At 39.7% G+C, this 15931-nt stretch overlaps 2 protein-coding genes across 3 annotated transcripts in view; one reads left to right on the top strand and one right to left on the bottom strand.

The window, feature by feature from the left end:
* The window catches only part of LOC127364283 (replication protein A 70 kDa DNA-binding subunit), a 39763-nt gene extending 33389 nt beyond the window's left edge, over positions 1-6374 (bottom strand). For both annotated transcript variants that reach the window (XM_051401688.1, XM_051401689.1), the window contains exons 1-6: positions 6247-6374; positions 5671-5718; positions 5423-5498; positions 5068-5176; positions 4878-4969; positions 4672-4770 (exon numbers count right to left, since the gene is read on the bottom strand). In XM_051401688.1, coding sequence (XP_051257648.1) covers positions 4672-4770; positions 4878-4969; positions 5068-5176; positions 5423-5498; positions 5671-5718; positions 6247-6279 — 457 coding nt within the window. In that variant the 5' untranslated portion in view covers positions 6280-6374. The remainder of the gene's footprint in view (positions 1-4671; positions 4771-4877; positions 4970-5067; positions 5177-5422; positions 5499-5670; positions 5719-6246) is intronic.
* A 476-nt stretch (positions 6375-6850) lies between these two features.
* smyd4 (SET and MYND domain containing 4) lies at positions 6851-15802 on the top strand. Its single transcript, XM_051402085.1, has 10 exons — positions 6851-7085; positions 8195-8339; positions 8804-8893; positions 9750-10743; positions 11143-11409; positions 11590-11813; positions 11950-12094; positions 12197-12313; positions 13159-13282; positions 13462-15802. Exons 1-10 carry the CDS (start codon positions 6952-6954, stop codon positions 13583-13585), a joined length of 2364 nt encoding a protein of 787 aa, XP_051258045.1. The 5' UTR covers positions 6851-6951; the 3' UTR covers positions 13586-15802.
* Positions 15803-15931: the final 129 nt, after the last annotated feature.

Here is a 15931-nt window from a genome sequence, read left to right as displayed (position 1 = left end):
GCCCCTGTTTGTGAAGAGGGCTTGGCTTGGTGAGGATACTGTAGGACGAGAAACAGATAGAGAAATATATAGACAATAAAACAGCAATAAATAGAAAAAGTGAATAAGAAAGTGAGTGTGTAAAAGCGTGTGTGTTTACGAGAGAGAGAGAGAGAGAGAGAGAGAGAGAGAGAGAGAGAGAGAGAGAGAAAGAGAAAGAGAAAGAGTGAGCACAAAGGAAACCTGCAGAGAATGGTTAGTGATGAATAATGATTTTTTTTTAACTGTACTTCAGCGAGTGCAGATCTCTTTTTAGAATTTAAATATCATCTGCGAAGCAGTTTGAAGGTAGTCTATTTCAAGGATAGCTGCTGATGAATATTTAAATGGGAACACAAAACTGCCTGTGACAACTATGTCAAAACCTTTGACTTTACACCTACTGCTGAAAGACAGGATTTTTTCAGAATATTACTACTGCGATTCAAATGTTGTTGTTTTTTTTAACTGAGAGAATACAATGTATTTTGTGACAGAGCTTTCAAGGAATCCTCGAACAATATTCAATGCTTAAAACATTCCAACTAACACAAGGGGAAAAATGTTCTCTGACCACATCCTCCCACTCTGAGGATGTCCAAGGTCAGAGTTCAAAACAGAACAGAATGCCTGGAGCCGATCGGGGCTACTTTTCAATCAGCTAATTACGCTTCCTCCAGTCCTCGCTCCTCCATCCTCTCGCCTGTGATCTGGAAATTTATCAAGTTCTGCCATCATAAAGGATGTCCCCATGCTTAAATATGTCTCAGAGAAGAAAGGAGAGGGGAAGTACAGATCCACACATTCTATACCGGACAGCAACATTTCAATCAGAATGATTGACAAGAGTGATTGGTCAGCTGTGGACTGTTGAAACTAAAATATTATTTTATTGCATTAGTGCAATCCTGTTGATTGAGCAAACTACCCGTAGAAACAAATAACACCAATGGCAGCTTTAACATTTTTCATGTTTATCCAGAAAATAAAAAGGATTAGATGTGTGTTTAATCTGAATCACAATCTAACAAATTAAAATCTTTTCTGCTCCAAGTGTATCTTGGCTTAGTCAGGAAAAATGTTTGTCCCAAAAAGCTGCACAGGTTTTATTAGTCCTATAATATCCAGCCTGAGCCTGAATTGGACAGACTTACTGTACCTGCAGCCTTTCACAGGCTAATTATTGATTTTATTTTAATGTTCCCTCTTGTCTGTTCTATTCTCTCAGTAATAAACAAATGTATTTGTTTATTGGTGTTATTTCTATCATGCTCTGACGCAGTAATGGATCTATGATTGCTATTGGAGCCGTTTAAAGCTCTTATTTAATTATTTCTACAAACTACTGGAGAGTTAAGATGCTGCGTCTCATGAAAATTTTGAGCAAAGTGAGCAAGGATGTCCCATTTCGTAAATACAATTCCTCCATCCTCTGTCTTTCCCTCGTGTCTTAGCTCTCTTTCGCCTGCCCGCTGGAAGGAGCTATGATACAAGGAAGAGATGTGAATAAAGGAAGCAAGGAGCCATGTTAGCCAAAAGGAAGCACCCAGAGATTCAGTGGGTTTCTCAAGGACTTAACAGATGCTTGAACCCAGACCCTCTAATAAAACAGCAGCCCTCATCATTACATTGCCCTCAGCTTGTTGGAAACGTTTCATTTGTGGCATTTAGCAATCGTGTGAATGCACACAAGTTTATCGACTTACTTAAAATGCAATTTACAAAAATATTGAAAAATAATCAAACACTTGTTGGAGAAAATACTTTGAGAGGCTTGTTTTTGGCTCCAAAAGAGGAATGCAGGGCCATTTCATCAACAGGACAATTAAACAGAGCAGCAGGTTCTCTGTATCTGGTGGATTCTCCGAGGTAACGTGATTCAAAGGATACAACTTAGTTGACTTTTTCCTTTCTCCCTCCGTCTGTGCATCGCTACAAGGGGATCCAGTCCACAACACAATATTCATGAAGCCATGAACTAGAGGAGCCATCGGCCCACACAAGCTCCCTCAGTCACAACACACACACACACACACACACACACACACACACACACACACACACACACACAATATATACCGAGCACTCATTATCCACCCACATGCCTACATCCTCCACTGAGGAGGACTTTTGGTATGTTTCTGCCACATAAAAAAATCAATGTCGATGCTGAGAGCAGTTGGTGGTATAAAACAACTGAGTGAAACAAAGGCTGAGCTAATAAAAGAAGATCAAATAAAACACAGGCTACTTTAGGCATGATAGATGGAATCAGCCATTTTGGCAGAAAACCAACCATCATTTGGAGGCCCTATTCTGTTATAAAAATCGGGTTGGTGGTAAAATGGTAAAGGATGTGAGTTATGGAGTCTGCAGTGGCCAGTGGGCAGCAAGATAGTTTCCAGCTCTGATAGCTAAGCAGTATATATGATAAAAGTGCACAAAGTGATGTAAAAATGGGGCACTTAAACTGAAAGAACTTCCATTAATTTGGCACTTCCTGTGGCTACCTTCAACTGGTTGAAAAACACCCTCTGCCTTATGATCCCGTTTCATCTGCTTCTTAACCCACGCTCAGACTACAGCCTTTGAACACTAAGGTGCTATGAATATCAAAGGCATGAAAGCCAGGATTTACTTTTCACTGCATAGTTCTGGTTAAAGTGCAGTATAGTAAATGAGATTTGAAAAACAAACAACAAAAGACTCTGCTGGTCCCAAATCATGGCTGCAGAACAACAGTATTGAGGAGAAAAACCAGGGAGGACTGCAAATCATTCATCAACCCCCCCTCTCTCAATGGGTACATGGCTCCCTCTGTTGGTGAAATGAGGGTTTATCAAATTATTCACATTTCCTCTAAAATAACAATCGAAACATAGCAGAAAAAGAATAATTACCATTCAACTCTTACACAGCTGATAATGACTGGTGTAAACAAATGAACAGAACATTGTGTTGTTATTATGTTGAGAAGCAAACGGATCTTTAAATAAAGACACAACAACTCATCATCTAACTGAGAGGTTCACATGTCACAAAGCCCAAAATGATGTTGAATTAGTTATTACTTGAAAAAGATCCCTACTCGCTACCCTGACTTCATATTGTTATTCATAATTGGTCCTCCATAAACACTATATTTCACTTGTTCCTTCTGCTGACTGCAGAATAAAGAATACATTGTGTGACAAAACTGTATTCAGGTTGAGCAACACCCTAGTGCCCAGTACATCTAACTTTGCTAAATAAAGAAATTAGAACCTGTTTATATTAGTTAGGTATTTAATTACTGTAATCTGCTCAGCAAATAAGTAGCATTAATCTATTTGGCATGTAATATCCATGAACAGAGAGCTTGAGGGCCTCTGGGTGAAGTGTTTTGTTGTGTTTAAAAATGATTTATTCAGACCTCTCCGCCTTGCATGCAGTGGCTTGGGAAAGCATTTGCATATATTCTTGGTATTACTGTCAATACTATCGGTTAAAAACACACAGACCAGAGATGTTTTTAAACTAATCGTTATACCAAACTCTATGTCTGTCTGTGTTGTATTTAATCTGCATCAACCCCATACTGCCCACTCGTACATGGAAAGCAAATGTTTAGCTGTGGCATGTTCTTGCAATATCGACAATGTCGGTGCAGTAATCAATAGGTGTATGCTTTAGAGTTAAATTCATCCAATTTGTTGGCTGTAAAACAAGTGGAGTCTTGCTGTTGTGTGTGCTCTAGATATGAAACCTCAGGTAGAATATGCTCAGAATGTATCACCTCTTTGCTGCAGAATATTATACTTCCCAACCCCTAATCACATTTGTCTTTAGTTACTGCTGCTGAGAATGAGAAGTCAACAACACAAAAAACTAAAAAGCTGAAAATATGCTGTGCACAGCAGTGCTTCTCTTCTGGGTGCCAGCTGGTGCAGGGAAAACCAAAGTAAACCAAACAAAATGTATTCCAGCACACACCAGGATACTAGGATTGACACTGTTTTATTACATTAAAAAACCACAAAAAGGAGAAAACTACGTGTTTCGCATGTTGCTTTATCAGATTTACTGGTGTGCCTTTAAATAATCAGGTGCTGATTAACAGGGAATCCAACAGGTTCACATTCAAATACAATAGCAAATATTATTCTACTACCACTAAAGATGAAATATAAATATTACATTTCATAATTAACAATAAGATACAATTCATATCACTGCAAAAACTGGCTATTCCATGCACTATATTTTCCCATATTACAATACTTCTGGTAATACTGTTATATTGTGTACAGCTGATTATTGAAAAGGCACGTTATGGTAATTAAGCACAGAGTGAATCTGAGGAAGCAACATGTGAAATATGTAGCTCGGTCCTTTTTGTTTGATTTTTAATGTAATAAAACAGTATCAATCCTAGTATCCTCATGTGCACTGAAATTTTTGTTGTTTGGTCAACACAAAAAGCTTCTTCTGCCATGCAATTGACTGATAAACAACGACTGACAACCCAAGAGTACTTCAGAGATTTAATTTGATTTGTCCTGGTCAATAAAAACTGATAAAAAAGGACCGTATTGGGAATGAAACAATTGTTACAGCATTTATGTTTAATGACTGAGAGGACAAGAGCACAATACAAAAATCTTTGGCACTCACCACTGCTGTTCCTATAGGAGGGTCCAGGTACTGCAGCAGATGGAGGGGATGCTGGAACAGACACACTTGAGGCTGACTTCTGTGGAGTTGAGGTCTTACCTGTAAGTTGAATTAACACCATAAGGGACCTTAAAAAACTTTTTTTTTTTTTTTTTTTTTTAACAACTGTTTCAACTTCATGCATGAGCATTTCAAAAGATCCATACTGTCTACAGTATATAGCGTGGGATTTCCAATCTTCCCTCCAGTTTCCTCGGCCGACTGCAATATCTCCATGTCCAGCACAATCACCACAATCCTGGAATACAAGAAGAAGAAAGCAAAAATTAGGCCGAAGGGGATTACATGCTGCAAACAAATAAAAATAGGGAGAGGAAGGAAGATAAAAACACATACCTGCCATCTGACAATGAGTTGGTGATGGTCCTCTTCACCTTACACACACAGTTAGGTACAAGGAGGTTGTCTTCTGGCAGATGGTTTAACTGTGTGGCCAGCAGGAAGGCTATATAACACAAACACACACATATCCAAATATTTCAATGAGAAAAAAGTTATTCTACAGATTTATCTATGACTGGTACTTGATAATCTTCTGAACTGCAAATTTTCCTTAGCATTACTGTTGTACTTTATATTTCATGATATCTTTTCATGTTTGTCTGTCAAACTGCTGCCAAAGGGCAAGATATGTACCATGGCAAACCGAACCCACAGTCTGACAGTGTTCTGGCTAGTGCAAGATACTCACAAGACAAAGAGTGCTGACCGTCGCTCAATATGAGCCGGTACCTGGGTCCAGTGTCACCAGTGATCTTACGGATGTTCTGGCAAACACAGAGGGAGGGAAGGATTTTATAAGCAAAAATACAAAGCGGTATGTTTTCATAGAGAGTGCATCTCTGCATTCATCTTAATCTATGCATTTTAGACAAGTATGATGTGGAAACCTGGAGCCTCCAGTGCACATACACTGAGAATGCATTTAAATTCACTCACCAGCAGCTGCAGCACAGGATCGTTCACCTCTGAGCCTTTGAACAGGGCCTAGACGATAACATACATGGACTTGTTAGTATATGCTGCCTGGCCCCATCCTGTCCCATAACATTACCATCCGGATAAAGCAGAGTTACTATCAATAATTAACTGGAGATTAATGAAGTGGTTATTATTATGTAATAACCCCTAGCAAGTAAGCCTCAGTGGACAAACAGGACGGGACTAGATCAGACCTTCCTGTTGTGTCAATCAGTTCTCTGGACACCAAATATTTGGTAAGAATTTGGCAAATTTCAATATTTCATTCAAACCCCATAAATGATGCATTGTGCTGCGTTAATACCACAATAAATGAGAAAAGCTTGCATTTATTTCACCACATAAACGTATTACTATTAAACGACAGCAACGTTTGAACCATTTGATCTATTAATGGTAAACGTTGCTTCGGCTGTGATCTCGTTAGCTTATAGTGCTAGCAGCTGCAGCTAGTAGCGCTACATTGCTAAATATCATCGAGCCGAGGCAAAAGGCAGTACTTCAGTTATATACTATATTAATATTTACGCTTACTTCAACTGCCCCCTGTGTGAGTTTTACACTCATGTCTCCTGGGTACAGTGGTTCTCAAAGCCAGCAGAAGCTTTTCTCAGGCGTAGACAAGTTAAAGGTATGGACGGTATCGCGAGAGTAACGAGACAAACGATACTTTCGTAAATACACAAAGTTACGTCAATGCGTAACTGCACCGGACATGGTACATTTATGCCTTCAAAGTAAAGGAGTAAAATCTGGGCTGGATATTGCAGACAGCACTTGTACGTGTATCAAAATGATCCAGGTAGAACTCACATCCCGAGTTAAAATGTAAGTAAGTAGAGTAAAGTAACTAAAGATAAATGGTGGATGAAAAACAAAACATTCTGGATTTGTTATTAACAATAACTACAATTTAATACTCATTCACATGAATATAAAGTATCTCCACACCATGAGGAAACACCCTTGTTTTACGATTGATGAAATGCATTATAGAGATATTTGTATGGGTTTTAATGGGGTTCATTAGCCTAGAGGATCCTTCTTGGACGTCAAGAAAAATTAATTTAGATGGTACGGGTTTTATTTTGAAAGTTAAAGTCGGAAGCTCCCATTTGCCCATTTGATCCACGCTAGCTTTACGGTGGTTCTCTGACTGCCGCGTGTTGGCGTGAAACGGAATCAAAACAAACCCCTAAACTGTCCCCCCGGTGCTCGTGTGCTTTATTTTAGTTCCCGATGGATCTTCCGTGTGTCCAGTGGCAAGATCACGTTGCACAGAAATGGACCGGACTCGACCCCGAGCTGAAGGAGCATTTTATATCCCTGCTTGAAATAGACGATGTTTTTAAATACACCCTGACTCTGACAACGTGAGTAGCTACCTTCACATTACGTCTGTTTTGTACTTTTGTACGGGTTTCCAGTCACTATCTGATCAGTCTGAGAGTTTATGAGTTCAATCTAAATGGTCTTTGGGACCTTGATTGGACCACTTTTTCCTCTCATGTTTTACTTTTGCAGAGACTTTATTCACTTGGCTAAAGTGAACATACAGGTGTACATATTCACATCTTGTAACTCAAGTAAAAGTACTAATCTCTGCTACAAGTAGAAGTCTTGCATTAAAAATGTATCTTGAGTCAAAGTATGTTAAGTATAATCAGGAAAGTACTAAAAAAGACTGCCCATGTGACTTCTATACTAATATATACCACTAGATTATTATTACTCATGCAATACTATAGAAAAAGGATGTTGTTATGTTGTAGTTGGTTGAGGTAGAGCAAGTGTATATTTTGTATAGGCCTGTAACTAATGATTATTTTAATTATGGATTGATCTGCTAATAATGTTTTTTTTTTTATTATGAAAATAGTGAGAAATGCGGTAACAATTACCCAGAGCCCAAAGTGACACCTTCACAATGCTTTGTTTTGTCCAACAGTCCAAAGTGCAAAGTAATTTTAAATAAATTGAGATAATTAAAAGGAAAATGAGCTAAATCCTCACATTTGAGAATCTGTAACCATAAATGTTTGCACATTTTTACTTTGATTATCATTATCACTACTTGCCAATTCATTTTCCATTCGGTTAATAGAAGTTAATAGTTTCAGCTGCAGTTGTGTATACTGTTAGGTATTTTAATTTATACCAATCATCATATATTATAAGCTCTTTGTATGTTTTGTCTGAAAAAAATCTTAATTTGTAAAGTAACTAGGAACCAAAGCTTAAAGGAAACATAGTGGAGTATAACGTACAATATTTCCCTCTGAAATGTAGTGGAATAGTATAAAATGGCATAAAGAGAAAAGACTCAAGTAAAGTACAAGTAGCACAAATTTGTTTGCACAGTACTTAAATAAATGTACTTAGTTACATCCCACCACTGAACATAAGCTTGCTGCATGTTGAACACAGAGACACTAATCTAGTTTCTCTATAGTCTGTAATGGTCTGCATTTCTGTTTCATAGCCCAGATGATCTGGACTTTGTGCAGTCGGTCTCTGCAGGATACTCTGTACAGAAGGACACAGAACAAGCAGCCAAATGCAGGGAGAGGGGCAACTCTAGCTTCAAGAGCAGAGACTACACTGCAGCCGCTCTGCACTATTCACAGGTGAAGTCAAAATCATATTCTCTTGTTCTGTATGAGCCAGAAAATAGAAACTTCCACCCACCACACTGAAACACTGAATTATGTTAAAGTCCAGCATTCCATTCAAAATGCTAGCCTGCTTTTGATTATGTATTATCTGTATCTGACCTTTTTAAAAAAAATCTTATTTCATGTAAAACATACTGTTCAGCTGTTTTTTGGATATGGGATCAGTAGAAGTTGAACAAGATATAACATAGTAATAGTTCTGTTGCACTATAAACAGTATTCATCAGATAATGTTGTATGTCTCCCTAAACTGGTTCAAAATCTGATGGACTGTAGATATAAATTGTTTAGATTTTGGGAACAGTACTGAAAAAATGCATTTGGGATTTTATAGCAGTATACCTCAAACATGGCGTCCTTCCCAGACCTAATTAACATGCATCAACATCCAGTTCCTTTGTCTCCTGTCATGACAGGGCATATGTTGTGCTCCCCAAAGTTCGGAGCAGCTGTCTCTGTGCTTTGCCAACCGCTCTGCTGCGCTCTACCATCTGCAGCACTACCAGGTGAGTTGGTGCCATCTTCAACAATGAAATAATGAGGTAGTGTTGTACTTGTGGTATCATTAAAACCTGCTTAAACCAGTTCTGCTTCTTATTTATCGACTACAGATGGGCCTGTAGATGTTTAACAGATTGTATCTGTGTGTGATCAGGTTGATCAGCACTTGACTGGAGGAATTCTGCAGGGAAAATGTATACTATATATAAACAGTACTGTCACATGCTTAAGATGTAGTTTATATTGAAGTCCACACAAATAGCCGATGGTTTGTAAGTGTACATAAATGGGTTATTTCATAATGATGTCAGAGGATATATGGGAAAACATTAAGGAGTTTTCTCCTTGGCCACTTTGGTAATATAAGATTTTCACTACAGGAACCCATATAATATCATTGAGAGGTTATTGCAGATGTACTTCTGGAACCAGAGGCTCATCTTCTATAATGCCTTATTTAATTGAAGCCTGTCAGCCTCACGATTGGGTAATTGACTCAGCCTTGTTTCATGAATTCATTTCTTCGACTCTTATAAAGCAAGTCAGACATATTCCAGAGTCTTTTATGGGCTGTTTTTACTACCTGTGTGGGGCTAAATGACTCTACAGATGAAATCTGAAATGTGCAGGATAATAATTCACTCAGAGGCCTTTTGAGGTTTAAATAGACTAGTAATGAAGCTTCTGCCACTCCTGATGCCACAATGACCACTTCTCACTTAGTGTCCTAAAGAAATGGCTTTATTATTTCTTTCTCAGGTCAGCATCTCCTGCTTTAGGTTTAGATCCGTACTCACTTATTAATTATTATTTATTATTTATTAAATGTGGCTCAACTCCAGTGTTTCTTCTTTTCCTCAGGAATCCCTTGATGACATTGACAAAGCTCTAAAGAACGGCTATCCCTCTCATCTTTCACACAAACTAGAGGACCGTCGCACGCAGTGCCTCAAGCACCTCTCTGCAAGCCTAAAGGCAAAAGAGGATCATCACAGTCCGGCCTCAAAGAATCCTAAAGGTCCAGACAAAGAGGGACCTCTCACATTTGGCATTTGCCCTCAAGCTGCTGTCGGCTTCAGCCCAGAGAAAGGTCGACACCTGGTGGCTGCAGAGAGGATAGCAGCCGGGGAGGTGATCCTCAATGACAGGCCTTACAGCTGTGTCCTTATACCAGGGATGGAGGAGGTGAAAGGGATGGGAGGAAGGCAGGACACAGAGAGAGGAGTCTTGCTTGGAATGGAACACAGGCGCTGTCACCGGTGTTTGACTGAAACACTGTGTCCTGTGCCGTGTGAGGGGTGTAGCTACAGCCGATACTGTTCAGCTTCCTGTCAGCGAGACGCCTGGGAAGAGCATCACCGCTGGGAGTGTCCACTGGGAGCAGATCTGATGGTGATGGGTGTGATGTTGCAGCTCGCTCTGAGGGTGACAATGAAGGCGGGGTTAAAAAACATCCAAATGGCCAGGGATCCAATCAGAGACAAGCACACAAAGTCAGAGCCAAGCTGTCTAAGCAGAGAGTCCGGTGGTTCCTATGCAAGTCATGCTTCATATTACGGTGACTCGTATCTGAGCGTGTTTCACCTGCTGCACCACCTGAAACGCCACAGTCCTCCTCTGCGTTTCCTGTGTGCGGTTACCGTGGCAACGCTCTACCTAAAGCTCAGCAAGGCAGGACCTCCACCTGCATCTTGGGACCTCAGTAGACCCTCGAAGGGGAACAACCAATCAACAGATGAGGAGGGAGGTATCGCAGATTGGAGCTCGGAGCTGTGGCTGATGGGAAGTGCAGTTCTGAGGCACATCCTGCAGCTGAGGTGTAATGCCCAGGCAATCGTCATGCTGCAAGATACAGGTGACAAGTGTTATCACCATGCCTCAAGTTTTATCACAATATGAAATCATGACTGTGTCTCAAAGTTAGAAACATAGAATAAGTTTATATCGTTTATGAGCATCAGTGCAAAGCCACCACAAGATGATCCAAATAGTTAAAAACCCTAAACACTGACATTTGAGAAATCAGAACCAGTGAATTTGGGGCATTTTTGATAAAAAATTACTTTTAAGTGTTGATCGAAATTGTTCATTTTCTGGTAATTGACCGATTGATTCAGCTCTACTGTAATGGTATCCATGCTTATACACTCCACTATAGCAGAATTGGGGCTTTTTTTTAAATAATGAAGGATGACGAAGACGATGTTCTTGTGTTGCTCAATGACCTTTACTTTCTGGTTCTTGCGACTCACAGGAGCAACAACCATGGCAGTGCAGTCCAGCAGGGAAATCCGCATTGCTACGGCAATATTCCCAACTGTAAGCCTTCTGAATCACTCCTGCTGTCCCAACACAAGCCTGGTGTTCAGCACTGGAACCGGTGCTGATCCCTCAGGTTCAGATGTGTCTGCAGATCTCAGTGAGAGTGTATCTGAGGACAGAAGCACAGCCTGCGGAGTGACTGTAACTGTCAGAGCAGCCAAAGTTATCACTCCTGGACAAGAGATCCTGCATTGCTATGGTAAGAAAATTAGCCATTTTTCCAAGGGGCTGATATATATTTCATAAATTACAGGGGCAAATAGCAACATTTCTACAGCTCTCTCCACTGAAACGAGAGCTTCATTGTGTTGTTCTTTCATCTTTTGAGCTTTAACCTGTGCTTTTGTGCTACCATCAACTCCCACCATCCCTCACTCAGGTCCCCACAGCAGTAGGATGGCGACCCAAGAACGCCAACGTCTCCTGCAGGACCAGTACTACTTCCTGTGTCAGTGTGAGGCCTGTACTCAGCAGCAACAGCAGGAGGAGGAGGAGGAGGAGGAGGAGGAGAAGGAGGGTACACAGGGCAGACAGCAGAGGTCAGATGCTGGAAATCTACATAAGTCTGGTCTCCTGTGTTGCAAGTGCAAAGGACCTCTCAGAGTAGGTGTTCATTAATGTTTTTGAGGATTTTCTTTTTACAATTCTATATGATTAATTGCACTACTTATTGATGAATTCCTCTTTTGATATTTACCTTACAGCTGTTGACTTTTGAGACCCTTTTTATGATTTTCAGAAAAGCAGTGAGGACAGAGGGATAGAATTTATATGTTCGCAGACCTGTGGTCACCGTATGCCTTCATCTGAAGTGAGTCACAGCCTGCAGGGGATCAGGGTCGCCCTGGAGGAGGCTGTGGACCTCATGGAAAGAGAGAGGCCAGGTCATTATGATATATTATGCACATATAATAATGTGTGTGTGATTTGTTCAGGAGCCTTTTGTTACATCTCTGCTACATATCTTCTGCTCTGCCCTCCCTCAGATGAGGCTCTGAGACTATTGAGAAGGACCCAGTGTCAGTCTGGACTGATCCTTGCAGAGACACACCCACTGCAGGGGGAGCTGGCAGACGCCACGGCCAGAGCGTATGCCACAATGGGTGAGAATAATAAAGCATGAGTATTTGCAGATGAGCTTTGTGGTTACTATATCCCTACTGGTTCATGTGGGTAACAGATGGGCTGTTATTTTTGTGCTCTGTTCTGTTTTTCTGTTATGTGTGTATATATATATATATATATATATATATATATATATATATATATATATATATTTATTTATTTTTTGTGTGAAAACTGTCTAATGGTCCCCATAACAATCCCACCCAAACAAAACCAAAAACAATAACATCTTTACCATTAATGGAGGTTTCAATCAATTACACTTTTACTATTAATGGACATCACTGATTGGTTGAGCATGTTAAGGTTTAAACTTAGTGGGGGGCCGCCACCTGAAAAGGTCTGGTTCTGAAAACCCAGTGCACAATTTTTAAGAAGCTAAGCATACTTTGACCAGTTGAGTAGATGTCAGATATTGCAACTCAAAATACTCTCTAATGATAGAAAAAAAAACCTTAAAGGGTTAAGGACTGATTAAGTTTCTATGCCAATGTACTATTGATAGCAGTGGTTTCTCGGAAAACAGGCATATTCTGTAACACACATATGCAAACAGATTCAAGCAAACCCTATAATTGGATTTATAACCCTGTATAAATAGCTGGATAATGTGTATTGGCTGCTACATTACACATTAATTGGATTAGTACTAACAGCAAGTGAACAAGCACAGTGATGATGACAATGAAATTCTTCATGGTATCATGTTTAATTTAAGATATGTTGCTAAAGCAAAGAAATCAAAGAAAACAAGAGTGTCAAATTAATCAATATATGACCTAAAGATTTTTCACTCCTCTTACTGCTTTGTTTCTTTTTGTAGGTGACTGGGACAATGCAGCCTCCCATCTGGAGCGAAGCACTGTAGCTATTGGCTCCCAGTACGGAGAGGACAGTATTGAACTGGGTCGTCAACTCTTCAAATTAGCTCAGCTACACTTCAATGGGTGAGTGAGTCATAGAAACAGTGAGGAACATTTTCAGAGCGTGTTGTTTTCAACATCTGATTAAAAATACGTACTACTACTAACTCTAATAATAAATTCTACAATTTTATGATTTTGACTGACATTATTAGTAGAACTAACAGCTCTTCTTTGCTGTTTTTCTCACCCCCTTCTCCCAGTGGTGCCAGAGGCCCAGCTCTCTCTGTCATCCCCAAGGTCAGACGCCTCCTCTGCCTTCACTGTGGCCCTCACTGTCATGAATTACAGGAGATGCAAGCTATGGAGAACTGCCTACGAGGCTAGTCTTACATGTACACAAGAGTTGAAATCTTTACAATGTAATTACAGTTGTGAACTTTAAAAATCTTCTGTGTACTTCTGTTGATATAAAACAATTATATATTACTGTTTATAAGCACTTTTGTATATATATACAGGTACTTTTATACCGATATACACGTATACTGTTTTAGAGGTGACGTACGAGTCTGCACAGCTAACAAATGGCCACAGGTATACATGCAGCTGATTCTGGCTCTCTGACCTCTTGCTGTCAGAATGTATCCATCAATAATTTCAATTTCATGCTTCAGTGGTAGCCTTGCAGTGTGAGGCAACTTATCCACCAGGTACTTCCAGGTTACATGTACTTCTATAAATGAGACTGAAGTAAATGTGTGCGTACTTCATGATTGTGGTTAAGAAATGTTTTACACGGCAAGTTAATCAATCTGTACAATCTGCAAATACCCTCGGGTACTACATACACATATAGGGAGTCCTCTGACCTTTAGGTGGCAGCAGTTATCCACTGACAAATTCAATTTCATGCTTCGGTGGCCAGAAAGCAAGATTTAGCTCTGACTCTTGAACCTACAGTACCCACCCCATGTCCTCCAAGACCTTTATACATTCAACTTAAACGTCATTTATGAATCTATGAAAGCATTTTGTAAAGGTCTTTAGTTTTTTCCCCCCCTCTTTCAATTTATAATCAATTAGTAACCTTCTACTGTGCCACATAAACGGCAAGAAAACAAGGGGTCTGATCACTGTGAGCTCTGCTGCAAAGGCTCATTGGTTTTCAGAGATGAGGGACAGCCCCTGTTGAGCAATAAAATCTCGATCACAGCTGGAACTCCCGAGGCATCTGCCAGTTAGACATCACCAGTATCTGGAGGGCATCCAATCCGACAGATTCGTACTTAGGGAAAGTTAAGGTCAGCTCAGAAGTTCAAAGAAGCAGCTGGTGAAATCAGACCAGCAGTCGAGTAACAGTGAATTCAAAAAGGCTCCAAGCTGCAAGTTCCTGCTGATTATTGTTGAGATGAGGTTGCCGCAGGTACAGGACCAAATAAAGTAAAGCCGTTCATGAACTGTTGAACTGGGGTCAATTTTGAGTCCAAAGAATTAGGCAACATCACAGATATTGTAATTCAATTCAGAGAAAACAAGATTAGGGCTGCAAGCAGCAATTATTCTCATCATCTGTTAATCTGATGATTATTTTCAGAGAATCTCTATACAACTAATATATAAAAATCACCTAACAGGCAGTCAGTGCCACAAATAGAAACTTGTATCATCAAAATCAATTTATTATCACAGATAATTTTATTTTGTGTCATTTTTGATATTGTTTTTTTTATTTTTGTATGTTTTTCCATACAGTAGATGTCCAAACTATCTGGCTTGAATGAATGGCAAGCCACTTGTTAAATGTTCAACCACTCTATGTTCAAACAACACGATACAAACCATACAAAACTTACTTCAGGATGCTGTACTATAAAGTAACTCCAAGTTGTTTTATATATAAGTAATACTTTCTCTTGGTATAAATCATGGAATTTACTGACTGAATCATGCTTAATTTCAAATGGATTTGATAGTGTAATTCCACTCCTTGCTTAAAACCCTGCTTGAAAACCCTCAGCTCTTCTGCTGTATATTAACATAATGTTAACATGACATGTCAGATAATGTCTTCTTACAAGTGGGAGAGTCACTGATGCAGCTTAAAGTCTGCAAATGCAGAGCCAAAGATAACATTGCTTACAGAGACGTTGAGTGATACCGCACACAATGGGAAATGTTCGCAACATCCCCTAATGTACAGCTCATGATAACATAGTTGTCATAGTAATCCTAGATAATAAAACTACAGTATTTGAATGTTAAAATCCAGGAATGTTCCTCTCTAAACACACTGCTTAAAGAATACTGATGTAGAAAAGCCATTGATTATAAATCAGGTTCCAGTTTGTCTTTGCACTGCACACAAATTGTGTGCATCTCAAGATCTAAAACTGCTCATTCATGTTTCAGATATTTTTGTTTGTTTGCTTTTGTGAGCTAAGCCATGTGTGCTTCTATATCCGTCTGGAGCTCAGGGAGAAAATGTGAGCTCATGTTCAAAGGGAAAAACGCAAGCGAACTAAATATTTTGAAGTAGGGAAAGAAAAGAAGCATTAGGAGGGGAAACACAGGCAGCATGAATAAATCTACAGACATCTCCAGTATCAGATCACAGTTTCCTTATTTGACTGTCCAGTGCCATTTGAGGCCATTTCCAGTGGCTGTGATCTCGGGCTTATCAGATGTCTGGCTATACATAATGCAATCAAAATTGGCCAGACCGCAAACAAA

Source organism: Dicentrarchus labrax, unplaced genomic scaffold (genome assembly GCF_905237075.1).
Source record: "Dicentrarchus labrax unplaced genomic scaffold, dlabrax2021, whole genome shotgun sequence".
NCBI lineage: Eukaryota > Metazoa > Chordata > Actinopteri > Moronidae > Dicentrarchus > Dicentrarchus labrax.
The sequence above is the reverse complement of the archived record's forward strand: the minus strand, read 5'-3'. Positions and strand labels throughout refer to the sequence as shown.

Coding starts and splice junctions, on each gene's coding strand:
- smyd4 (XM_051402085.1), top strand. CDS start 6,952: ATGGATCTTCCGTGTGTCCAGTGGCAAGATCACGTTGCACAGAAATGG. Junction 11,814..11,949: donor AGTGCAAAGGACCTCTCAGA/GTAGGTGTTCAT, acceptor TATGATTTTCAG/AAAAGCAGTGAGGACAGAGG. Junction 13,283..13,461: donor GCTCAGCTACACTTCAATGG/GTGAGTGAGTCA, acceptor CCCTTCTCCCAG/TGGTGCCAGAGGCCCAGCTC.